Below are 26,559 nucleotides of genomic sequence, written 5' to 3'. Positions count from 1 at the left end.
CTGCCCCTGGCCTCCTTTGTTCTACCACCACACAAGGCACGAGGATGTTCCATGAGTGCTCCCTACTACATTCAGAAGTAGGATGCTTCTGAACATAGCCTGTAGCAGCCCCTGCTGCTCTTGTCCCCTGAATTTAGCATGAGAGGGAGAGAAAAGAATCCCGCAGGACTTCCTTGAGTGCTACTTTCCATCCAAAGCACTACACTCCTTGATGGTTGCAAAATGCTTTTATTGAAGAGGGATACCATTTTGAAAGTCCAAAAGTCCAAAGTGAGAAATGGGATCTGTTCCTATTGCACTCTGCAGCCAACCTACGCGTAGCTGCTGTTCGTTGATGCTGAACAGGAGCGACTGGCAGCTGTACACAGAACCAGCATCACTTGTGATGGTGCCACCTCATACAGCTAAGGGCTGCACACTGCCTTGACAACACACAGAAAACTTCTCCGAAGCGCTACAGAGTTCCCACAAGAGTAGTTGGCTTTAAGCAGCTCTTTGCCAGACCTCAGAAAAACCAAGTAGCAAAGTCCAGGTATGCAGCTACAGAAGATGGTGCTACTGTTGATGTGTTCTCTTGCTGGCATCAACAAGGTGTGGGGCAGAGGTACAGGAGAGTCTTCTGCAACTCAGCATAGTGCAGAACCTGTCCTACTGTAGCAGTAGTCAGCCTTAGCACAGTTTATGCTCTTTTTTTCACCACTTCTGCACATATTTAACTAGAGAAATGCTTGCCTCTCTGCTCCTTCCTCAGCTTGAAGGCTGCTTGTAGGCACGTCTGGTGGTAGAGATGGTGTTTGCTGTTTTTCTACCACAGACAACAGCAAAATCAGCTACTACCATTTGCAACTGCCATTACATCGAGCAGTTCCAGTTCTGAAACCCTAAACATCACAAACCAGCAGTGTGATAAAGGAAGTAGTACTATTTCATTACTGTAGTCTTCACGCGTGTCTGTTAACAGTGCTTCCCCAGAGCAAGACTGGTGAAAATTCCCTCCCCTCCTCCAAAGCCAGTGATACAACGGTGGCAGGAGGAATACCACCCCTGAGAAGCATTTAACAACCAGCACTACGTTCCAGTGAAGTAATTTTTCAGGGGGCTACAGCAGTCCCCTCCCCCCTTTCTGCTGTGTTCCACAGTTCAGGAGGCCTGAAAAACCCTTCTTTCAGGGGAAATAGCCACCTTTTCCTGCAGCAATACATTTAAGCCACAGCATTCTGTGCTGATCCAGGAATTTAGTCCGACTGGACTCTTAGACTGAGTCTCCCTTTTTAAGGGCTTTGGGTTAAAGACCAATCGCCTCAGTGAAATCTCGCTCAAAATGTAGAATCGAGTTTGAACCAATTTAAGAGCAGATGCTTTCAGACATTATTATTAGAAGCAGCAGCTGTGTAGCAGTTCTGTGACCATAACCCCTTTCTGCCAATGTACTGTTTCACAGAAAAATGTGCTCTTATAGTTGGTTTCTACTCCTCCTGCAAAATTTGCCATTTTCCTGTGTCCTACTGTAAGGCATGCTGTTAGCAACAGGCAAGCTCTCTGCAAACTGTCAAAATCAAAACCCACACCAGCCGACAGCATCACTGCCAGCCTGGTGTTCCAGAGATCAGCCCCATATTCTCAGATAACAAATACATAAAGACACTGATGTTACCTGGTCTATTATCAGGCTCTAACGACGCAGGCTGCGTCTTTACAGAAAGCCACTGACGCCTTACTGTGTGGTCACAAGCTTTACGATCATACCGATGATGCGAGACCCACGAGGGCACATGCATAAATCCATGCTGGGATTCTTGATCTTATCCTGCAGCAACTGGTCGAGTTCACAGCGCAGCTCTTTCACCAGCTCAGCCACCTGGCACGCACAGCACAACACACAGGTGAGCGCAAAGCTCCTGAAACGCACCTCCCCGTCTCAAACACACAGAGCTCTGCCCTTGCGGGAGCTCTGCAGCACACCCAGCATGATCCCTTCCCCTTACCTGGTGAGAGGCTGCCACAAACCGTATCCACCCGTCATCGAGGGAAATGACAAACTCTCCCTTCTGCAGCTGCATGTGAACCTGCCCGCCTCCCAGCAGCACCAGCGGGTACACTGACACCATGCTGCAGTCTCGAATGAACACGCGGCTGGTCTTGATCTTCTCGTGGTACACCAGGTAGGGGCTCTCAAAGTGCCTGGTCTGCAATGGCAGAGCCCAAAAGACTGCGGTTAAAGAACATGTGTACTGCCTTCCTTACAGCATCACTTGTACTGCAGCCCGCTCGGGCAAATACGGGATTGCCTGCAAGAGCTGCAAGGAACAGCAAATGTGCCCACACATTTCACAGACTCTTCAGGCCACGACAGCTGCCCTCAACTTCGTGAGTTAGCCCTGCTCCCACACACTGCAGTAAGCTTGTCACAAATCAGCTGATTGCCAACCACACCTCAAGGGCCACAGCTCTTTTTCACACTACAGAGATCTCATGTGCTCTTATAAAAGAAAGTGGCTGAAAAGTCTTTAAAACCTCGTTTTGCAGTTAATGATAAGAGCCCCACGCTTTAAGCAAGTGATTTATAACCTGGAAAAACAGAATCATCAAATATGGAGGCAGACCTCATTAGACAATACTACCATCTTTCGAGGTAAGGAGAAGAGCTCTTATCTAAAAATGACTATTAAGACACAAGGGAAACTATTGAGTTTTGAGGACCCATGAAGAAACAAATCAGATTATTTACCAATACATAATACCTCAGCCTCAGGTTGGGTGACCTGCATGTACAAAAACACTGCATGCATGCTACCTTAATAGCAAGGAGAAGCTGGGGAGTGCCACAACCGCATTTTTGTGTGCAGCTTTGTGGACACAGCGAAACATTGATGGGGGGAGCCTCCTTGTCTTCTAATTCTACTCCAGAGGATGAAGTTTAATTCTGTGCTTAAGAGCAATACACCCTTATTTATCAACAGGGAGACAATCATTAAGCATTTTTTTCTTAAGCTTCAAAAGGGTCCCTCACTTCTCATCTGTTCAAGGAAAGGCGATTTTTGTTTTAATAAAACAGTTTGTCTAAAGGGAAAAAATAAAAATAAAAACCCTGACCTGATAATTCACAGATGAAGGGTGAATGTGAACATAACCATCATTTTTTGTAACAAACTTCAGCTCTTCTGCTTTTGGTTGCATTTTGACAGCTCCTGTACTGGTCTTCTGATATTTGCCTTCTGGCTTCTTAACCTATATGGTGCAAGACAAAAAGTTACAAAAATCTGCTGTACCAGAATTATGAATTCACTTTCAGAAGTTCTGTTTTATCAATAACAGATTCTCAGGCAGTAAACAAGTCACTAAAGACAGATGCTATACTGCAGGTACTGTCTAAACACTGACATTTCATTGGTAACCACTGTCTTCTAAAAAGTTGTAATTTACAGTAGGTTCTTAAAAAGATTCGCTGCTGGCATTTATGTGGCACTAAAAAACCGCAGGACCGGCAGTGGCATCAAACAGGAGTTGGGCAACCTGGCTCTGGCACAAGCAGCTTTGGAAACCTAAAGCAGGCTGTGGTCCACCACAGTCAGGCCATGCTGCAGCTGGCAGTGTGGACACGCCATGTAACCGCTGCGTAGCAGCATTTCTAACAACGCATCAACTTCAAAGAGTGAAAAAGCATTCTTTTACCTGGACAACGTTGGGATACAGCGCAGCACACAACATAGCCGAGATCAGCTTGATGTTCTCCGCATTTGAATTCGCCTGCGAAATTCATGAACACGTTAGGCATCCTGCAGGTAGGTCAAAAGACAAAGCCCTGCTGCTGGAATGAATCCACTGCTGAAACTGATTTCCTTGCATAGCTGCACTGCTGTGTTTTACAGCGAACGACCAGTCGTTGGTCCAGAGGTCTCAGACTAGACTGAAGTGCTGCCCAAGAGCTATTTGGAGCACACGAGACACCAGCTATCTAATTGTTCCCCTGTGTCTGGCTACAAAGTAGGGAAAGAAAGCACACGTCCCAACATGCAGAGAGACGCTACAGCTACCAAGCTCTTACTGCCCTGCCACGTAGCCCCAGGAGATCTCTGGCTCAGCAGGTACAGCTTTCTGAGCATTGTCTGCAATGCTGAAGTATTTCACTGCCTGCTCTGTAACGCAATTCCATTCCCCAAAATAAAGCCTGCACTAATGCCAACATCCAGCCCATGAATCAGACCTGTGTCCTTCCAGCACTCACTGCCACCGCGTGTGCCAGGACAGCAGCATTTCACTTTCTCAGAACACACTGCTGTATCAGTCTCACCTCCATACCTGGTCCTGTTCTTGGGCACGTAGGGTCTGAAGTAATGGAGGTTAATAACATACAGGGAGAAAAAACTTAACAGGTAGGAGGTGTTTGTTGCAAGGTCACATCCAGAAGCCCATCAGGCTAGAGCTAACAGCTAGCATTCAGGCCACATCAAAAGCTGCAACATCTGTTCAAAGCACCAAAATGCTGCAAATTACCTCTTCTCCTGTGGCATCCAAGACACCATCGCCTTCCTGGGACCACTTCCTCTCAATGTCCCTGGCTCTTAATCCCTCCTTCACAAACCCAATGTCGGAAAGCAGCTCTGTGAACTGTCTTTTCAGACTGGCAATTTCCTACAGAGAAAGAAAGGTCTGTGATGTGAGACCCACAGAGGCAAGAGAGCCCAGAGCTTGCTCGGTTTAGGCACCAGAACTCTGCCTCAGTGTCCTCAACCAGTTCCTGCACGAGGCCACAAAAACTGACTGACCTGAAGAACTCTTCCTGATAAGAAGTTCTCCCGGCAATAGTTGTAGCTTGCCTGAGAGCCCTCTTTGGTACTTAAACGCCATCCCTAATTGAAAAGGCAAGAGCAAACCTTGAAGTACTGACATTCACACTGTGATACATCACAGACCTCTGATACAGGCTTATCATTTTTAGCTCACCTTATATGCCTGAAGAAGAGCCAGATAGTCGCTGTTTCCTACTGCAAAGTCCAACTTCTTTTTGTTTGCTTCTTCCCTTTTATCCCACGGAGACACCTAGAAAGGCAGGAACAGATTAATTTCTTATATTCGCTTTCAATTTTTACACTAAACCTGGACAAAACGGACTGGCGGCACTTAATGTTTATTAACTGTAGTAACAGTGTTGTTTCAATGCTTGCTTGTAACTACTACTTGTGTCACTGCTGCATGACTTTCATCATCTACTTGTAATGACTCTTCTGATGAGCACTGCATCAAGCATATAAACTGGGGAGGCTAAAAGGGAGAGTAAAAATACCCAGGTATAGTATGCTGCAGTTCACAGCAGCATTCACTGCTGTATGAAAATGTACTGCTTTCAAAGCTGGAAATGTGACTAAGAATACTTACAAAGGGTGACTTAAAAGCCAGACTGGCTGCTATTGTGAGTGCAGGATCCAGGCAGCGGAAGATGGTGCCAAACAGCATTAGTTTGCCAATCCTGACATCAACAGGCAGGGAAGCCAAGTGATATCCCAGAGGAGTGAGCTTTTCATCTGCAGTTAACGCTCCCAAGTCTTGTAGACGCAGCTTTGATGCCCGCAAAGACTCGGTTCTGGGGGGCTCAATTAGTCGTGACAGAACAGAATGAAGGCTCTGTGCAGAAAACATCTCCAGAATCTTAATTCTTAAGGAGGGGCAAAAAAAATTGGAAGAAAAAGAAGGCAGCTTAATTCCACAGACAGGATGCTAGAGCAAGCATTTATTAAAAATACAGCAAATCTACTTCAAAAACACGGCCCCATAAGAGGTTCTGTAAAGATTAAAATCAGGAAGCCATATGGATGGCTTACCTCCACCCAGTCTCACAGTCAGGAAGAACAGATTCTTATTTATCACACAGGGTTTTAAAATGAAGCTTTCTCTGAAAAAACATTTTTTCTTGTTTTGTTTCTTTTTTGTATGAAGGTGTGTATAGAGTGAGGCAGGAGCAAAAGGCCTCATTTAGTTGGTGTTATGGTGGTGTTGGATCCAGGTTTGGACTTACTGCACTAGGTTACCCAACAACTCTAAGGGAGAATTTAGCATAGAGAGATAAACATCTGGTGTGGGTCCAGAGCACAGGAATGCAAGCATCTTCTCGGGGGGCGAGACCCGTTTCCTAGTGCCAAATAAGAGTTAAGCACTGTGCAAGAATATAGGGAGATCTGAGACATGGCATGATTAGATCTCTGGATTCAGAGGGACTGTGATAGTGAGATCAAGGGAACCTGAAACCTCCAAAGCAAGTTTCTTGGTTTTGTGATGCTACTGAAGGAACTAAATTCCTTAATAAGGACATTTCAGATACTTCCTGATGTGGAGGGAGGATATTCTACACTGAGTCTTCCAGGTAATATAGAAACAACAGCTCACCTCAGGCAAAGCTGCTCCAAGGGCACTCTTTGTATTTCTGGTAACTGCTGTTTTATGAGCTGATGGTTATAGTGATGGCTAGTGAAAAGATGGAAGCAGACACCTGAGGCCACACGGCCCGCTCGTCCTTTCCTTTGCAGAGCATTGGCCCTGGACACAAACGTGTCTTCCAGACTTTCCATTCCTTTGCTCGGGTCATACCTACAGGAGAGCAAGAAATAGGCTTATATTCCTGGGTGCAGGGTGAACAAGCTGCAGCTCAAGCAGACAGATGCTGCCAACCTCTATATGGACCCAATTCCCACCCCTGCAGCTGGATCTGGGTCCAGACTGGTTCCCCCACCTCCTAGCAGCTCCTTCAGGTTCTTCCCAGCTCTCTGCACAGAGCAGGAATGAATCCCAATACCTTTTCTCTTTCATTTTTCCGGAATCAATCACATAGACCACATCATCAATGGTGACAGATGTTTCTGCAATGTTGGTAGAGATGATGATTTTGATAACTCCTGCAGGAGGGCGGAGGAACACAGACTGCTGTTCTTCACTGGACAGCGAAGAATGAAGTGGATAAACAACACACCTGGAGGAAAAGTACGAGAGTATGCTCAGCACATCTCTGCCTTTTTCCTTCTGGGAACAGTCTGCCTACATGCACTTTTGCACTGCCAGTATCAGACACTGCACACAGCCATTCAAATTTATGTAAAAAACGGCAAACCTCCCTGCCGTATCAATTTTAAGACATGTCCTAAGGGAACGTTGGAGAAGTTTGCAGAAGGAACAGGTCTCAGAATGGGGCTGAAAAAAAAAACAAACCTGTCTCCTGTGAACAGTCCAGAACATTCAATTTATAATGCCAGACTGGAAAGGATTACTCCAGTCATCCTTATCAAAGGCATCTGTGTAACTACTGTTTAGTCATGGAGATCCAGGTACATCTCCATGTAGCAATGTGTGATCCAATACAACCACAGTAACAGCTGAAGGCTTTTTAGGGCACATTCTGAAAGAGAACAATAGCTGAGGAGAAGTTTTCAACAGTCCACTGGACCATGCAGAGCACAAGGTAGAGAAACTCAGCACTAGGATTTCTGAGAACTACAACAGGTAACAAAATTGACGCCTTTGAAACTTCTGAGATAAGAAAAACCAATCAGAGCAAGTCAGTAAGACAGTAGAGTAGGAATTACCTTGACTGGGTCATATCACAAACACACATTTAATAAACTTTATTTGTCCCTTGATAAAAGCAGACTGTGCTGAAAGCTACTCTTTTTTTAATGGGTAAAGATATCATCTGGGAATTTTTGTGCCTTACCTCTTGCTGTGTCTGTTATTAAAAAGGGCATTAGACTGGAGCTGCTCATAAAGCATCTTGATTTCTGCTAGACCAGGCAAAAATATCAACACAGCACCTAAGTGTGTCAGTCAAGAAAAATAATGATCACTCAATAGAAATGATGCTAGGATACGTTATTAATGCAGAAGGCCAAGGCAAAGCTCCAGCCCTGTTCTGCAGTTCTTGTACAAAAGCATACAGGCTGCAACAGTTTCTCACCAAAGACTTTCCGAAGTAGACAATTCTCATCTTACCCCACCCTATGCATATCAGGGTTTTTGTTACTCAGAACACTGAACACAAAACATTATCCTGAGGCTGTCTACAAGTGCACAATCTCTGTGAATCTACCTCTGTTCATCTCTCAGTGTGAGATACCTGGAGGGTATGAATGTTTGCCATCAACTATCCACTCCAGCAAGGCTTCAATTAATTCCAGATTAACTTTGTCCAAGTCCATGACAGACATTGTTTTTAACACCGTCTTGTTGACCCCTAGGGAAATAGAAAGAAACAACACAGTTGAGTTCATCTCATAAAATTCACACACTGGATACAGCCAACCACCATGGCTGTGTAAACACGCACAACTCAGCCTAAACAGCACCTGGTTTATACCAGACAGAGGCAGCCTCACAAGTCACTCTGGTCCAGCTCTGCTTTTCTCACACCTTATCAGGGTTCACATTTGCCCTGTATAAAGCCTAGACCAGGATTTATCTGTGAGCATACTTATAGTAGGAGGAGCTGGAAGCCTTCACGTGGTCAGTGGTGCAGTTGATACAATAAAAGGAAGGGATGCCACCCAAAGGGACCTGGACAGGCTCAAGAAGTGGGCCCACATGAACCTAATGAGGTTCCACAAGGCCAAGTGCACACTGTTGCTCTTAGGCTGGAGCAATCCCAGATACGTGTGCAGACTGGGAGAAGAACTTACCGAGAGCAGCGCTGCAGAGAAGGACCTGGAGGGTCCTAGTGGACCAAAGCTGGACGTGAGCCACCTGGGCACTTGCAGCCCACAAGGCCAGCAGTGCTGTGGGCTGCATCAATGGAGGGGTGGCAGCAGGGAGAAGGAAGAGACTATCCCTTCCTCTCCCATGAAGAAAGGCTGAGGGAGCTGGGCTTGTTCAACCTGGAGCAGAGAAGGCTCCAGGGAGATCTCACTGCAGCCTTCCAGTACTTGAGGGGAGCTTATAACCAGGAGGGAGATCTACTTCTACATGGTCCGATAGCAACAGGACAAGGAAGGATGGCTTTAAGCTAAAAGGGGTATTTAGATTAGATGTTTAGGGGGATTTTTTTCATTCACAGGACAGCAAGGCCCTGGCACTGCTGCCCAGAGAAGCTGTGGTGCCCCATCCCTGGAGACGCTCCAGGCCAAGCTGGATGTGGCCCTGTGCTGGGGGCAGCCCTGCCCATGGCTGGGGGTTAGAAATAGATCATCTTTTAGGTCCCTTTCAACCCAGGCCATTACATGATTCTATGATTTACTGATACCTTCTCAGGCTCTCTCTCTTCTTCCTTCCAACATTTCTTACATCAACTCAAAAAACAGACCAACCCCATTACCCTTCTGAGATGCTAAATCTCCAGCAGAAGTTTGAAAAGCAATTGAGAGCAATGACTCTCACTCACTGCCACTGGAGAGCTCACCATTATGGCACGAGGGTGTGCAGGAAGGAGACAAAGCGCAGGGAGTATTTTGATGTTGAGAGTGGGGGGAGTTAATGGAAAGGTCTGCCCTCTTCATTAAGCCTTTCACAGTGACTTGTCTTCTCAAGGAAGGCTCATGATGCTGAAGTGATGTTGATCCTTGAGACAGATGCATGCTAAGCATTATGCTAAGCATTATGTAAAACCGGTCCAGCAAGAACAGGTAAAGAAAACTCCAAGTCAACTAGTTATCCAAAAAGAGATGGAAATAGACAGCAGCTGAGAACTACCCCTTTTCAGATGCTTGAAAAGCTGTTTGCAGTCCAGATCTTTGTTATAGTTTAAGAAAATGAAGTTTGTTTTGTTTTTCAAAGCTTACAAGGTTTCCCATCTAGAAAGCAGCAACTAGCTTAACTTCACTACCACAGAATTCTGAATTACACACCTGCATTCAACATACACTATTATATGCTAGCATAACATGTTGGCTTACAAATCTTACGTGCAAACCTACTGGATTTCAGAAGGGGCTCACCTTTGTATCGCTTAAGCAGCTGCTTCAGAGTTAACTTTTGGTCAGGGTCTGAATCCTTGACAGCTGAGTCAGTGTCTTCCAGCAAACCAGCACGTCTCAAGTCCTCCTCCACTTCTTCAAATGCAGTTCTTTTGTGTCTTGCAGTCAGTTTGCTTTCTTGCTTTGTCTTGCGCCTGTAGGGACTGCTGTCCTCTAAGACATACCTGAACAGCAGAGGAATGAACAATCTTCAAGTGGCAAGGAAAGAAGCCCAACAGCCCCCATGCAGTAATTAGCTACAGAGACAGGGCATCACAGCTATACAAAGTCCCCCTCAGATTTATATGTAATTGTATTTCACACTGACTGCAATTCATGTTACTGCTCCAACTCCACTGTAAGGACAGGTGAAGCAGCACTTTTAAAATAGATTCAATTTTACTGATGGAAGGGCATGGCAAAGTGAGCTGTTAAGCCCCAGCGCAACTCAAGTTATTGAGCAACTCTAACTTCAGTGCAAGGCAGTTCCAGAATAAACTGTGGCCAAGAAAGCGCCATCACCTGCACTACAGCTCTTCTCTCCCATGCTAACAAGTCATCAGTGCTCAAAGTTTTAGCCAGCTTTGGGCTGAAGAGAGAGGTCTCCATAGTGGGAGGAGAGTGTTCTAAAAGCTGTAATGAGAAACACCTGGACTGCAAATGTGAGCTAAACTCAGAGAGCAGCTCAGAGCAACAATCTGCTTATAACTCAGAACAGCTGACTGATTTACTATCTGGAATATCTGAGCTGCTATGACTCTCCAGCATCTACTATTGATAGCAGGAATATTTATCTCACTTTCTGCTGCGAGGTAGAGCTTACAAAAAGGAAATTCTGCTATTTTTCACCTTCAGTGAAGAAATCTAACAACTTTTGCTTGCCAATATCTAATCACCAGTGAAACAAACAAGGGGTGGATGAGGAGGTAGTTCTGTCAATACACAAGCACTAACAGAAGTTAGCAAATTTCACTTCTTGAGTATTTACCTGGTATCTAACTCAGAACAGGTTTTGGCACAGTACTGTAGATCCCATAGTGGTATAAGAAGCATCTTTTATAGCCTGTGCTTTAGCAGAACTCCAGGTCTTTTTTAAATTTTTTTTTAATTTATGCACAGGTACAGTGCAACTTTAAATTTCAAACACATCTGAGACAGTTTGGCAGTTTCATACCTTGTCATTGCAATCACATCTTCCAGAAAAAACTGATCTACAGGAAATGTTCGACCTAAAAGGGAACGTAAGGAAGTAAATCTAGGTGCCACAGAAGAGACAAAAGATGGCAATTATGTTACACTGCTTGTGATTTCACACGCAGGCTTCACCACTTTAACTCTCCATCCACCTCTGTGACCTAAAAAATCTAACGTGGGACTCTCATCTCTATCCCTCTGTGCTCTTACAGCAGATGTTTTCCAAGCATGGTTTGGCAACATGCATACGCAGAGTCAGAGAAGGGCTGATACCCTTACAGGAAGTTTAAGCTGTGGTGAAAGTAGCTCAGGGAACCACACCATCACATCTTGTCACTTTCAGCTTTTAGGGAGGGAAATTCTGCTGGTATAAGAAAAGCTTCAGAAAGATCCAATTTCCAAGACTTTTCTGATAAACCCACTAGCTTTTTCATTTAAGACCTTGTAATTGCAGTTACTGAAGAAATGCACATCTTGCAACTACGTATAGTTAGCACTTTGCTTAGAACCAGAGTTAAAACCATCTTTTTTCCCATTCAACACTGATGTACACAGAAATATAGAAACATTCCACAAGCAGAAAAAAACAAAACCAAAGCTCTAAAGCAATGAATATTGACAAGATAATAAAAATGACTGTTTTCACCTGGTATGTTAATAATTGGACAGGAGTGAAAGTATTGAGAGAAAAGCTCTGCATTCAAGGTGGCACTCATTAGGATAATGCGCAGGTCTGGTCTCTGAATCATTATATCCTTCAAAACCAGCAGCAAGAAGTCACTGAAGAGAGCAAGCAAGAAGACAGCTGAATTTTTTCATTGTTAGCTTTCAGACCTCTTTTTGCCATCCATATTCTCTCCACTTTCAGCGTTTTCAGTAGCATGGCAATAGAATCACATCAACACCATGAGCTTCTTAGAACAATGCAGTGAGTTAGTGGAAGCCCATCTACTCCTGTGAGGACGGGCAGACAGCAGCTACAATTGCCTTTAACCAGTTTCACATCACCCAAGAAAGGCAGTGTAACAAAGGAGGAATCACTCACCCCTTTGTGAGGACCAGGGCTGGCTGAACACTCCAAAGGAGACCATCTCCACACTGAGATGCTGCCTTGCAGCCGCCAGCCCTTAAATGAGGCTGGGTTCTGGTGGCACAGCTGAATTGCTCACCCCTGTGCTCCCAGGGCTGGCTACACCCTGTCACCAGGTGCTCAATCAGTGGTTAGGCTGTGACCCTATGTTTCCCACACAGCTTATTTTCTGGGTTTTCCTTACTAGAGGGCCAGGATTACTTAGCAAATGTATTTAAAATGCTCTAGTTACCTTATAAAATAACTACATAAATGACAAGAACATTAGGTAACAAATTAATTAACAGATGAGTCACTTTTGCTCCTTCCCCACTGAGAGAGCTACTCAAACTTCTTCCCTGCTCGCTATATTTTCCCCTAAGCATTTAATGGTTTTTGTGACACGCCTAAGGTTATAAGCAATTTTAGATGAGAAGAAAGAAGAATCCTTGAGAGAAACACATCCTTTTATGGGGCTAAACTACAACCAGAGCTGTAGACTAACAGCTCACAATCAAAGCCTCCTCTAAGCCCACTGTATTTCAGTATTTCACAAGGAAAGCATCAAAGAAAAAGACCTTTGCCACCTAGTTTACAGAAAGAAAAACAGTTCCCACAAGGTTATGTGAAGAACTGTGCTTATTTCATAAAAAGCTGACACATGGGAGGAGTTGAGAACCAGAAAATCAGAAAAATGTAAAAAGTTACCAATTCCCCCCCATCACTGCAACATGATGGCAGATTGGAAGAACAGAATTTAAGAGATGTGCTCACTTTACAGCTGCTGCAACACAACACATCAACAATCTTAAGATAAAAACCTTAAACCAGACTCATTCCACCAGCCCTTTCTTACTGCCACAAACAACTTCAGACACTGCATCTTCATCATCACCTCTCTGATCGTTTCTTCGTTTTGCTTACGGGATCAAAGATCACTCACCTTTCTTCCGTTCTTTCATGAACCTCATCAACAATAACGTGTGTAATGCCCTGCAAAGTCAGATCACCTTCAAGCCTCCTCAGCAGCACACCTGTGGTGCAGTACAGCAGTCTGGTAGCTGAGGACTGGAAAGGTAAAATACAGCAGTTGGATGGGCTGTGCACAACTTAACACAGCGCAAAGTGGGGCAATAAAGCTTCCGCTGGGTGCTGGGTACGACAGCAAGGAAACAAACAATCCTTGATGGAGACAGGACTGGATAATTTTTCTTTGCTGATTAAAACTTAAGAGCATCCGCTTCATACAAGGAGGCACTGCTAACTGTAAGTGGTAAATAAACAACTGCTTTTCCTTTGGAAGCTGTTTTGTGATAACCAACTTGGAGATAAATGGAAACAGGCAGGGAAATGAAGTCAGTGTGCTCAGATAACCTCTAGAGGAAAAGTACTTCCAGTACTGAGCGTCATTCTCGGAGCCTTCACCCACTGTCTCAACAGAGACAAACAACAACACAAGACAGAACTGCACTCTCATTCTGTGAAATGGACTGTGCAATTCAGGATGAAATGTATATATTTTTTATAATACATTATAAAATATGGGTGACACAGACTTCCTGATCGCACTGTATGGTGGATATAGGACAGACATTCTGTATCCTAGACAAGCACTAGGCATGTTTCAATAGAACTAAATGAAAACCAACAAGCAAAGCAGATGCCTTTACAAAGCAAAGCACATACCTTTACACTTTCTAAGCGGATCTGATAGCCAACAGTGACACCAACCCTTTCTGTTCTCTCTTTGGCTACACGCTCAGCCACAGAAATGGCAGAGATCCTGCGAGGCTGAGTACAGATGATGTTTGCGACTGTGTTTGGAGAACCTTGCAATGAGTTATCCAAAATAAACTGAGGAATCTGAGTGGTTTTCCCACATCTGCATGACAAAAAAGCAGGCATCAATTAAAACACGGTGACAAAAAACACAGCTCAATGAAAGGCAAACACCTTCCATCCAGATAAACAGACTGCATTCCACCTGCAATCTGCTTTGTTCCATTAATGTCATTCTTTATATGAACTTCATGTAAGATTGCTGCCATTGCTCAGGGATGATTAATAACCCTAATCTTTTCTCCCACGTAAGTTTTCAAGCAATTAATTTTTGAAAAGTTATATGAGAGCTGACTTGATGCAAGTACGAACAAATGACCTCACAGAGAAAATCTTTTCAGGCGCCACAGCCTCAAGAGGACATGAAACTATTACAGTGTCCAAAAGAGGGCTACAAAGATGGTGAGGAGTCTAGAGGGCGAGGGATGTGAGGAGTGCTGAGGTCTCTGGGTTTGTTCAGCCCAGAGCAGAGGAGGCCGAGGGGAGGCTGTTGGGCAGCCTGTGGCTTTCTCTCAAGGGGAAGTGGAGGAGCAGCGCTGATCTCTTTCCAGTGACCAGAGATAGAACCCAAGAGGACAGCATAAAGCTGTGAAACAGGAGGCTCACACTGGATATCATGAAAAGCTTCTTCTCCAGAGAGTGGTTGGGCATTGGAACAGGCTCCCCAAGGCAGTGCTCATGGTACCAAACTGATGAGTTCAGGTAGCACCTGGAAGATGCTTGCAGACAAAGGTCTGACTTTGGGGAGGTGCTGTGTGGAGCCAGAAGTTGGATTTGATGATCTTTACAGGTCCCTTCCAACTTGGAATATTCTATGATTCTGTATGTTTCACATTCTTCCATGTACAGTTTAATACATAAAGCCTGAATGCACAATCACACTCTTACCCTGTCATGCCACTCACAACAAGAACTTGGTGACTTGTCAGCAAATCAAGAATAGTTTCTCTCTCTTGCCACGCAGGGAGCTTCTGCCTTTCATGCAGCATGGACTGGAAGCGCCTAGAAGACTGAGACGCAATACAGTTAAGAAAGGGGTATTTGTGGTGTTCTAGATTCAACAATGTTGGATGCTAACAGTCCTTTTGACCTTAAAGAGACACCCTGCATACAATAATCCACATATTTCTTTCCTTGCATCAAGCTTTTCTATTAAAGAGAGCAAAAGGGTGTTTTCTAAAACACCAAACTAACGTTGCTGTTATTCTCTGAAGTATTTGCTGTATCTTAGCATGCAGAAGCAGTCTCAGCAACCTTCTACCAGGATATACAATCTGATAGTCACATGAAAGCTCCCATATATAAACTGCTATTGATTTTTCCCTTCTAACTATCTGACAGTGCTGAAATAGCTTTGCGAGATTCCTTGCAGGTTGCTCAAAGGCAGCAGAATCCTATCAGATGAAACAGCAGCTTCTGCACTGAGAACAAGATGCAATTTGTTTGCAAAAGATCAACACAAACAAATCAATCCAGCCTACATCTCTTCTGAAACAACATTTAGCATTGCATATTTCATTCTCTTTCAGGGGAAGTACACAACTGGAGACAGATGTTAGATGCACTGTTTGCTGAACTAATGGAAGATGAGCAACAGTAGTAAGAAAAAAAGAGTGAAACAGCAGCCCATTGTTTTAAATATGTATTTCTCTAAAGTGTCCATAATAGAGACATTCTGCTTTGTATACTATACCTTTTTCAGCCGAAATTGCATACAGATTTTAACATTTTCATTATATGTAGATTTGGAGTGGACATCATACTTTCTAGAAAGCTTTTTCTTGAGGTTCACATAACTCTCATTCTCCACAATGACTTGTTGGGGCTCATCCTCCTCCTCTTCTTCTGCCACCTCTTCCTCTGGAGGCTCTGATGCTGCTGAAGCTTGAAACAGAGAACAAACATTCAGGTATTATCAAGGCAGATACCTCCATCAGCACAGTAGAAAATAGATGCATTTTCCAGTAGTGCTCTCAATAAAGAACCTTGCTAAACAGGAGATGAGGGCCTGTAGGGCAGTTTTGACATGCACTCAGTTCAGCACCACCAGCAAACCTCCTGTCAGGCAAAGCACAACTTCTCCAGCTGCATCCCACTTGTCACAATTACCCCAGCTGCGCTCTGCAGCACCACAGTCTGAGTGGCCACAGGGCAAACCTGACTGGCAACCAGTCTGCTCCAAATCACCACAGAACGACTGGGATGCAGCACAGGTGATGGCAACACCAGCCTAAGCTGATTAAAACTCCACTGTAACACTAAATGGTTAGTGCTACTGCCACTGCCAATGACTTTTAAGCCAAGACTGAAACTGGAGTAGACACTTTAGTACTTAGTGCCTATCGGTTTACACAGGACTGCTCACACAGTAAGCTAGCCCTCAAAAGCATTAAGGCTGCATTTATCAAAGTTGAGTATTTTGTAACACAAGGAAGTTTCTTTGAAAGCTCTGACTTCAATTTCTGGAACAAAGCTACTTTGCTGTGGAGGTGTTAAGAATAGGAATAATGTATTTTACTGTAATAAAACAAAACAGCAAAAAACAGGCTGACACTATTCAGGTGCTCTAAATTGTGATGCTATTATTCTTGCAAGCTCTCTTTAAGAAAGTTTGCCTTAGAATAAAACAGCTTTGGAACTGGGAGTCAGAAGGTAAATTAAGCCACGCAGCTACTTGTCACCCTGCCACAAATGACACAGGGTCACAACTTTGCCCCTGTGGAATACATCTAGCTGCACGAGCTTGCAAAAGAATTAATGAAAAAGAGAACCATTCTAGACTTGCCTGTAACACTATGCACAAAATCCAACTTTACAAAATTAGTTGTGAGGAAGGGTAGGTAATTTTTTTTTCCCTATTAAGACACTGTTGTGTTGATGAGTAACAGGTGTGTGAAAGCTCACCAGTAACCTTCCCCGTTACCTTCCAAACATGCTTCTGGACACACACCAGGTCAGTTTCAAGTGAGCTCACACCACATCTCTGCATGGTATTTTCTCCACTATGTTGGAACACAACACGTTCGCACTACCACGCTGAAGACGTTAGCTGTGCACGCCTTTAACTCACTTGCAGCCGGCAAATACTCTTCCCCTGCAGTTTTACTAAAGGACTTCCTGAGGACAGACGGAATATGGATCTGGCTCAGCACATGACCTTCATCTCCAGAAACAGATTTGGAACAGATGCCATAATTGCGCTCCCTGCCTTCTTTTTCTAAGCCCAGAAACCCTAGATGAAAATTTGGTACCTTCTGATACTTGATTTGAAGCAGACGCAGACTCTGTGTGCAGCTTTACTGGACGCGCTGCCAGATGGGAAACAGGAGGAGCGCTGTATTTGTGGCGAGTGCTTCCAAGTACGTCACCTATTTCAGATTCATCTTCCAAGGCCGTCACTAACGCGTACACCACCGGTTCACCAGACTCTGCAGCTATCAAAGCCTTTCCAAAGAGGAATTCGGCGATGTGCAGACGACAGGCAAGAGGCAGATTCTCATCGGTGGTGTAAAATGCCACAAGAGGTGCCTGGAGTGGATACTTGTTTTCTTCAGGAAATCTTACTTCAAGTTCATATATGGGACCATCACTGTTAGATCTGAGGTGGGAATCATCTACGGAGCTCTTGGCTGATCTCAGTGGGTGGTTTGGAGGGAATTCGTGCCCGAATCTGCATTTTGAACCAAATTTGCAGCCTCCTTGGAGATAAAATTTACATATTTCTTTTGAAGTCTGCTTTGCTGTGTCTCTCGCACAACCACCCTTTTGTTTAGATTTGCTGAGCCTGTTTGTTAGGTATTCCAGTTCCAAACTAAATGTCCAAACTCTGTTTTGAATTCTTTCTACAAATTTTTCTCCATAGATTGACCGTAGGGCAAAAGCTTCTTCCTGTCTCTGTTCTAAACACTCTTCTTGACTGGCCTGAGCAGCTGTTGCAGAAATCTGCATCTTGTCTCCGTATCTCTCAGCAAAGCACTGCAATAGCAAATGCTCCAAAGATGCCCCAATGTTACCATTGCAGGATCTCAGGACGGTCCTACAACGCTCACTGTCAAAACCATACCTACAACAACACAGAGACCACATGGCAACAAGTGAGTGACAGAGAACGAAGTGAAACAACCACAGATCTGCTAAATGAGGCTCAAAGTAAGGAAGTACATACAGCATGAGATAGTATTGCTGTTGCCTGAAAAACAAAAGCCCCCAAAGGTCTGTTGTTTTGAAGGTGACAGTTTATGTAGCAACTGTCTCATATCAGAACATAGCAGATAGCAGTTAGAGGATACTGCCCACTATAAAGCTCTTCAGAAAAAGCTGAGCCCTCTCACACAGAAAAGAAATTAAAAATGTTAAGAAATGCTCAGATCTAAGCAAAATGGATGAAGAAAGCTAACAAAATTACACCTAACCAGAATAAACATATATAACAGCAGTGCTGCCTGAGCTTTCCCAGTACTTGTTTCATTATCTTAGAGAAAGAATTGAAAATTTTGCCATAAAAAAGCTACAACTCTTTATTTTCATAAAACCATTATTTTACGTTCATCCACTTGAGGATCAAATCTTGAGGAGATACAGACTCAGAATTCCTGAACATAGACTCTCTCTGGAGTCAAGTGGAATTCAAAGCACTGAGGGTTTACACTACTGAGACTAACGACTTGCCTCTTCAGCACACAAATCGTTAACTGGAAATAATCACCTGGAGAGCTTGTGCACAGCAAATGGAGACACTTCGCTTTCCACAATGTTGTGGGCAGCTGCCTCAGCAGAAGACCTTGGTGTCACGTCAGAAACTTCCTGATCTGTTGACCAGCACTGTTCATCATCAAGGTAATCAGGTTCATCGTCATCTTCACCAGAACCAGCTACTCTAATAAAAGGTTATCAAATTAAAGTGAAACAAAATTATACTGCTGAATAGATACAAGATTGTGTCCCTGCAACTTTAAATCCTCCACTTAAATGAGGAATTGCACCTTCCCTTTCTCTAAGTTAACATCATAGAGGAACAGAGTAGATTCAAAATCACATGACTTGAGATAAATTTAAAAGTTATGGGGAGGAAAAGAATACCATTTTTTTATTTTCCTAACAGTGCCTGTTAATGCATTTAGAAGTTTAAACTAACTCTGATTCAGGAGCCAGATCCTGCCCTTGAAGCTCTCGAAGAAGTTCCTTCACTCTTCTCTGATTCTCTGTTGTCATATGGATGGTCTGCAGAGGCATTTTGGCTTCAGGTCTTTGTTTCGTTTGCCCTCCTCTTCTGGCAGAAACATTTGATCTAAAGAAGAAAACAATGGTTATTTGCCTGCCTACTGTTGACTGAACAGGTATGCGAAGCTGAATTTCAGGACTCAATCAAAACCTCAGTTTCAAAACAGACACTCCCATTACCAAAGCAGTGCTCACTTGGGTTCACTCTTATGTGACCAGGATGTGTGCACCTGCGTTAGTGCACATGTGGATGCACACACATATTTTATTGTATGTCACATCCAATGTGATTTAGAAAAAACTGTGCCACGTTCCACTACTTTCAGACAACAGTACAGCCAAGTATTTCTAAGCTAGATTGGTCACAATACGTTTAGGATACCAAATTCATCCATTTACTGCTTATTTTCCATAATTTAGCTTCTGCTTTGGAATACAAATAAATGAGTATCCCGTGTTTATTGGTGTCTTCTGATCAAATATGTTTTGACATTACTTCATGGGCAAAGAAAAAAAAATCAGAGCTTCAAGCCTCTTAAGAACTTTCCTAGCTATAAAATGCTACAAGTTGATTAAAAAAATAAATAAATAAATAAAAAATAAAAATTGATTCATACTTGAAGAAACAGCTTCAACATTCCTTTACTTTTGTGCATATTCAATTACACCCCAAAACACAGTCCCAAATCATCCCCAACACCTCTGTATTTCGAAATTAATAGAAGGACCTGGTTTCCAGCCTTGGTTCCTCAAAGAGACAAAAGTCATCTCCATCATCCCAAATTCTGGTTGAACATTTCCTATTTCCACCGAGCTGAGGCTTGTTTGAACGGCCACTGCTGCCTCCTCCTCTTCCAACACTGCCACCTCCTCCTCTCCCTTTTCCTCCTCCTCCTCCCCTTCCTCTTCCTCCTCCTCTGTTGGGCCTTCCTCTCCTCTTTGCTCCTGAGCTCATGTTTCTTGCTGGAGGAAAAAAAAAAAATAGCCCTTAGTTATGAAGGTGACTTAGTACAAAATAACCACCCAGGTGCACATTATTTGTTTTTCTGTGTGACAAGAGAAGCTCTCTTCTCAAAGTGTAATTAATCACCTGTATGCACCTGAAAGTAAGCACATTCTTCCAGAACACTGCCACACAAGTTCTGTGGTTTTAGAACACAAAAGTGATCCAAATTTTTTTCACAGCCACTCCAATTGCAGGTCCTGAGAAAGCAGGGTGAGCCTATCAGCAGTGCTGCCCAGCCCCAGATCTGTACTGCGATGGCACTTCCTTGAACAAGGGAGTGCAAAGAACAAACCTCCACGGGACATTTCACAGCAGGGAGCTTAAATCTGCTCCTGACCTGTTCCTTCTGCAAAGAGCTGCCCAGACAGCTGAGCACCCAGAGGGGTGACGAGGGAGCCCTCCTCACAGCAGGACCCTCACCAGCCTCAAGGCAAATCCCCCAGTGTAAAGCAGCTGTTATCAGTTCTGCTGTCCAATATTAACATACACACAGCATCACGACCCCGCAGACGGACAGACTGCTTTATGAAGGCACATAGCAATAGGACTAGGGGGTTGGTTTTAACTGACAGAGAGCAGATTCAGGTAAAATACAAAGAAGAAAATCTCTAGCATAAGTAGGACCCTGGCGCTGCTGCCCATAGAAGCCGTGGTGCCCCATCCCTGGAGGCTCTCCAGGCCAGGCTGGATGGGGCCGTGAGGAGCTGAGCTGGTGGGAAGCACCGCTGCCCACGGCAGGGTACGAATGCGGACGGCTTTTACGGCCCCTTCCAACCCAAACCATTCCGTGACTCCGTGAGAGCTGCTGCAGGGACAGCTGCGCACCTCGGCCAGCCCCAGCCCCAGCCCCAGCCCCAGCCCCAGCCCCAGCCCCAGCCCCCACAGCTCAGGCTCCCGCTCCCCGCTGCTCTCCTCACCGGCCCGCCGCAGCGCTCCTCGACCCGGAAGTTGCCGCCTTCCTCTTCCGGTGCGCTCACCCTCCTAGCGACGGCGAACACTTCCGCATGGCAACCATGGAGGGTACTCCTATCTCCCCTTTTCCCTCCTCCTGCCCCGCCGCGCCCTTCGCAAGTAACGGCTATTCCAGCTGATGTGCGAGGGCCGGGGTTTCAGCTACCTGCACTCCACGCTCGTCTTTCTTTCTCAACAGATGCTGTCGTTTTTAAAGTATCTTTCACGTTCCCAAACAAAGAAAAGTATGGTAAGACAGTCGATAGGCACTAATTCCTTTTTTTTTTTTCCATTTTGCGTGGGATGAGAAAAGAAGAAATCTGCCCTTTGGGGATGTCAGCTGGTGAGCCGACAGGTCACCTGAACCCGCCTCCCCCCCCGAGCTCCCCGCACCGAGGCAGGATCACCCTTAACCCTTCAGGGCGTTAAAAAAAAGGTGCCACTCCCGCGATGGTCCCCGGGTGTTGCTCTGCCCTGTGCCCCCAGCACTGGGGCTCTGTGGTGGCAGAGGAACAGCCCTGAGCTGCTCTCGCTGGCCTTGCTCATCCCACCTGCGCAGCTGGGGTAGCCTACCTGCAGATGCAAGATATGCCCTTCAGGAACTCGTAGTTGCTTTTTTTGGTTGTTGTTGTTGTCTCAGGGATGTTTTAACTGAAAATACCAGTTTCTTTTCCTAGAAGGGGAATGCAAAAAGACACCTGAGGGTTTGTTGCAGAGGAATGGGCTTGGAGTTCATACCAGTGCCAACGGAATGATATACACTGGTAACTGGTTAAATGACAAGGTAATTTTAAGTATTCCTTCATTTCAAACTTTGGGCTTGGAATGTCTCAGTACACCTACTCATCGATGTATGGAAAGGACAGCCATTACCTGAGAAGGACCAGATCCACACCAGGCTCTTCATCCACTGGGGAATCCTGGCAAAGCCCAGCCTGAACGCTTCAGGCACGTGGAGTACTTGGACACCTTGCTGCCTCCAGAGGCTCCCGCAGATTCACCAGTCACTGTTGGCCCTGCTGAAACACCACGGCAGTGGTGCCCTGCTGATGGGCTGCGTGTGCACAGTGGGCTGCACACAGCCTACCTGTGTGTGTTTGTGCACCCCACACACACTTCCCTTGACCAAACAAGAGAGCTCTGATCATCAATAGATACACTGTCTTTGGCTGTCCTTGGTTATTGAATTCCCCAGAAGAATTATTAGGTACACAAAAACTTCTTATTTTGCTGATAATGGAGAGATCTCTGAAATAAATAAGAGACAGAAGTTAAAAAACAGCATCTTTATTAGATCTGGTCTATCTTTTTCTCACCCTTATACAAGAACATATGCTACAAAAACGCTTGGCTTAATGGCCAAGGCTGAACAAATGAAAGATTTGCTCTGCCTTGATCAGAAAGAAATTCCAGAAAACATAATTAACCCCTCAGGCTATCAGAATAGATGAGTTATTTGTATGGCTGGGGACAGAAGTTCCCTGCTGCACAGATTATAAAGGTCCTGTGGGACTATCAGGAGAGGAAAGATTTAATGGATGCTGTGGCTGGCCAGAAACTCTAAGCTGTTATTTAAAGTGCTCGCAGAGGTAGAAACCTGTCTAAATCTTAAGAAAACAGTCCTCTCCACTTACCTGAATGGGATAGAAGGCCCACAAGTAGCAATCTGAAAGAACAGTGTCATAAAAGGAAATAATAACGTAAGAATACACATTAATCTTTATCCATCATCTCTCACTGAATGCAGATGAATGGTACTGGAAGGCTAGAACATCCTTCTGGGGCTGTTTATGAAGGCGAATTCAAAGACAACATGTATCACGGGGCAGGAACCTACACATTTCCAAGTGGAGCAAAGTACATTGGACCATTCAATGAAAACAAGTACGTTTGAAGCAGAATTTTTTTCTTTGAGTTTTGATTTCATAAGGTACAAAGTCAACGTGAAATTCACCCAGCATGGGAGTATGTTTCCCTTGCTACCACTGAAACTTGCACTGGCTACCTAAGATTGCAGGTCCCAGCTATATCCACCTCATCAGAGCAGTCAAAAGCCAGAGATTTGATCCCAGTCAACAGTTTTCAAGATGGCAGACACCCATCTGGTTTTGTGTTGACAGGTCTCCATGAATGACTTCTCTGTCAATTTGCTACGTTTGATACAGATTTTTCTTTAAGTATCTCCTCAGTTGAGTATCTGTAATAAATCAGAAATATATATGCATAGTTCAAATACAGTATTTATTCTGAAAGCATCCCTGCCTTGCCCTGCTGACCAAAAAGAACAGCCACAGTAGTACAGAAGTAGGGCTAATTTTTAAATAATTAAGACACTAAATGAAGTAAGCATTTCAGAACATACCTGAATACAAAATGGGAACCTGTATATTAAACTCAAGTTTTTGGTGGAAAGTTAAAGACATTTTACACTACTACTTGGCATATTAACATTTGCCACAGAGTTGCTGTCCTTTGTGGTCATACTAAATGTCAGATGTGACTTCTATGTGAAGTCTAAAACTGTGAATAACCACCACCACAGCGAGGGCATTCAGCACCAGATCACACACGTGGCTTTACAGGTGGTTTCTTTCATCTTAGTGTTGATGCCTCTGCCCTCCTGGGAAAACACAGCCCAGTGCAAAAGGGCTGGCAGCAACAAGTACAGAAAAACTAATAGCACTACTTCAAACCTGTGATTTTATTTAATTAAAACACTGCTGCTGATGCACCCTGCTTTTCCTTTCTTGACACTGGTTTCTGATCATTAGCACATGGTGCTCCCTGGCAGCCCAAAGCAGGCTCTTTTGCCAGGCTTCAGGATTGCTAATTTCCACCTACTCACACAAGCTAAGTGTTAGTTCACCAGATCACTGCAGCTTTCATAAGAGAACACAGATAGGCAGCACCATGTAACTCACTGTGATTGCTGGGTGTCTTCATTTTCAAGGGGAACAAATCTCCAGTAATTGGTTTTAGAAGTTATTTCCCCTCATTTGCAAGTGATGCTGATATACAGACATCTCCTCTTTACAGCAGTTCTCAGGTATAAGGATGAGCTTGGTCACAGCTTTCAAAGATCAGCAGAAATAAATGATTTATGAGTACTCGGTTAATGTGGCAGTTACTTTTCTTCCCACTGGAGGCTGTAAATCCTTGCACTTTCTCATAAAAATGCATAGGACAGGGAAAGGTTAGGAGAAAATGATTTTTTACAGCTGGCTGCATACACTACACATATCTTTAGGATACCCTGCTGAAAGTCAAGATAAATGTGATAGGACTCAAACCCTGACAATTCCAAATCAAGATTAGGACTACTATTTTTTTCCAGTACAGGCTACATGCTGGCAAGATGTTGGTGTAAGTACACTTTTGCAAAGGAGTGTGTTACTTGGCTGTAACCAAGTTCACCTGTGCTATCTATGTGCTTCATAAACCTTCCTGGCTTGTAAATCAAAACTTTTACATGTAGGAAAAAGTGAAGACAGGTATTTGGCCTAGACTATGAGCGTTCTGATTCTGGCAGTTTGCTTATCCAGCGTGTGCACAGATCACTGTGCTGCCACAATCTGACTGCATGCTTTATTAACAGGCTGGATTTATGTTGTTACAGGATGGAAGGTGAAGGAGACTTCATAGATGAAAATGGAGTGGTGTGGACTGGCACATTCAATGGCACAAAAGCAGCAGGACTGAAGCATAAGCTGAAAATGTAGCTATTTGGCACTGTCAAAGCTACCCCATTTGATCTCACTCTAGGTTCAACAGCTGTCATTGATTTCTTCATGTATTCATTGAAAATGATGCCTTTGGTCACTGGTAAATAAAACACAGTTACTTTTCTTAGCAAATTGATCAGATGAAGTAAACAGAGGAATGGGGTTGAACAGGTTAAATTTAGAAGTAGAGCAGTAAATTACTGGATTTTTTTTTTATTTTAACTTGACCTATTTTAACTTAACCTTTCTTGCTGGGTTTCAAACAACATATATCAGCAAACTAATCCTAATTTACGCTCAACTTCTCTAATTTTTCCCTGGAAAACAAACCTGCCAACCCACAGAAGCCTTTGGAAACACAGTGCTTGCATTTGCACTAAGCGTGGCACTGCACAGCGGGATCAGGACAGAGAGCAAGTGCAGCTGCAGCATGGCAGCTACTCCTCCCAGGACAATCCTGCACAACCCAGGCTCCAGCAGTACACAGCTCAAAAACATGTGCCAAGGCTATTTTTCTCTGGGGGGGAAGTGGGCAAGTGAGCTCACAGGGAGCTGACTGCTGCCACTGCTAGCACAAGGTCTAATGCAATAAAATAAATATGCTTCTATTTTTGTTTGGGTTTGAAAAATTGCTTTCTATACCAAAGTATTTAGATTTGTAGCAAAGAGACCTTTGAAGTACAAACTCACATGAGAATGTTCATGTTTATTCTCCATGAAGGACCTCTCTGTCAATTTTGCTAAATTAAAAAAAAAAAAAAAGCACATCAGCACTGTCATGAAAAAATATGCATTTAGTTTTTGTTTGCCAGAAGTTTAGTGGAGTTTTAGTAAATATCTGCCATTGCCTCCATCCTCAGACACAATGAACAAAAGGTATTCCTTCACATATGCCTTCAAATACTCAGCTCATTTTGGTATTTGATTTGGAAAAATCTTGGGCTTTTGTTTTCTTAGCAAAATTGAAAAGGCAGCACATTATCAGCACACAGAAACATAACTGCTCACTGCTCGTTCTGACAATATAACCCCATGGGTTGCACCTACAACTATTCTTCAGAATTGCCATTTTCCTGTGCTCAATTTTGTTGTGTTTTGCTCCTGGAATAACAAGGTCCCCAAAAGAAACACAGCGTCCCTGCATTAAGCCCTCAACTTCAGAGGCAGCAACATCTTCCACAGAGCTTCCATGAACCTGTGAGGTTGTCCTTTCAGCTCCTTAGCTTCTTCAGCTCCTTAGCTCCATTTATCACCTCCTTTTATCAGTGCTGCATGGTAATTATAACGACTTAGGTACTGCTGTTTCGTTTTCTGCCTGAAGGTATCTTTTAAGCTGACACTTGCCTTTCAGTGAGAACTTATTCTTCCTTTTTCTACTCTTTCCCCTCTTTTATGCCTCTGCTTTGGAGTAACCCATTGGACTAGATCAAGTCTTTTCCTGTCACCTCTGGCCATGCATCACCTGCTTTTTCCCCATGTTTTCTTAATGTTTTCTCCCTGCCATTTGGCGCAAAAAGCCCTACAGGTCAGTGACTAAATACAGACACGGAGGGCTGCTGCCTCTCCCCCTATCCCTCCTCCCTCAAACATCCCTCAAACACTGTGCTCCCACTTTCCTTTTTTCTTTTCTTT

At 44.1% G+C, this 26,559-nt stretch overlaps 2 protein-coding genes across 4 annotated transcripts; one reads left to right on the top strand and one right to left on the bottom strand.

Annotated features, from left to right (window-relative positions):
• Positions 1-208: 208 nt before the first annotated feature.
• Positions 209-21,031, bottom strand: DHX57 (DExH-box helicase 57). Of its 3 annotated transcripts, XR_006172135.1 has the most exons (25): positions 20,349-21,031; positions 19,977-20,211; positions 19,163-19,315; positions 18,734-18,904; positions 17,280-18,091; positions 15,722-15,912; positions 14,917-15,038; positions 13,876-14,071; positions 13,133-13,257; positions 11,767-11,900; positions 11,101-11,155; positions 9,909-10,111; positions 8,099-8,215; positions 7,700-7,796; positions 6,788-6,961; positions 6,382-6,582; positions 5,377-5,653; positions 4,945-5,040; positions 4,767-4,850; positions 4,495-4,632; positions 3,673-3,747; positions 3,094-3,228; positions 1,986-2,186; positions 1,655-1,858; positions 209-805 (listed from the first exon to the last, which is right to left on the bottom strand). XR_006172135.1 is itself a non-coding variant. In XM_042839912.1 (24 exons), exons 2-24 carry the CDS (start codon positions 20,201-20,203, stop codon positions 1,715-1,717), a joined length of 4,128 nt encoding a protein of 1,375 aa, XP_042695846.1. In that variant the 5' UTR covers positions 20,204-20,211; positions 20,339-21,031; the 3' UTR covers positions 209-1,714. The 3 variants fall into 3 exon arrangements, 2 of the variants coding, with proteins under 2 accessions (XP_042695846.1, XP_042695836.1); XM_042839912.1 differs by having other exon boundaries at positions 209-1,858; positions 20,339-21,031; XM_042839902.1 differs by having other exon boundaries at positions 209-1,858.
• A 217-nt stretch (positions 21,032-21,248) lies between these two features.
• MORN2 (MORN repeat containing 2) lies at positions 21,249-25,541 on the top strand. Its single transcript, XM_042839923.1, has 5 exons — positions 21,249-21,274; positions 21,405-21,455; positions 21,883-21,989; positions 22,953-23,089; positions 24,822-25,541. The coding sequence occupies exons 1-5, from the start codon at positions 21,259-21,261 to the stop codon at positions 24,922-24,924; spliced, it is 414 nt and encodes a 137-aa protein (XP_042695857.1). The 5' UTR covers positions 21,249-21,258; the 3' UTR covers positions 24,925-25,541.
• The last annotated feature ends 1,018 nt before the right edge of the window (positions 25,542-26,559 follow it).

This window comes from Centrocercus urophasianus, unplaced genomic scaffold (genome assembly GCF_019232065.1).
Source record: "Centrocercus urophasianus isolate 14NV4802_14NV808 unplaced genomic scaffold, USGS_Curo_1.0 seq_10, whole genome shotgun sequence".
In the NCBI taxonomy this organism is placed as follows: domain Eukaryota; kingdom Metazoa; phylum Chordata; class Aves; order Galliformes; family Phasianidae; genus Centrocercus; species Centrocercus urophasianus.
This window is presented reverse-complemented; position numbering and strand designations above follow the sequence as displayed.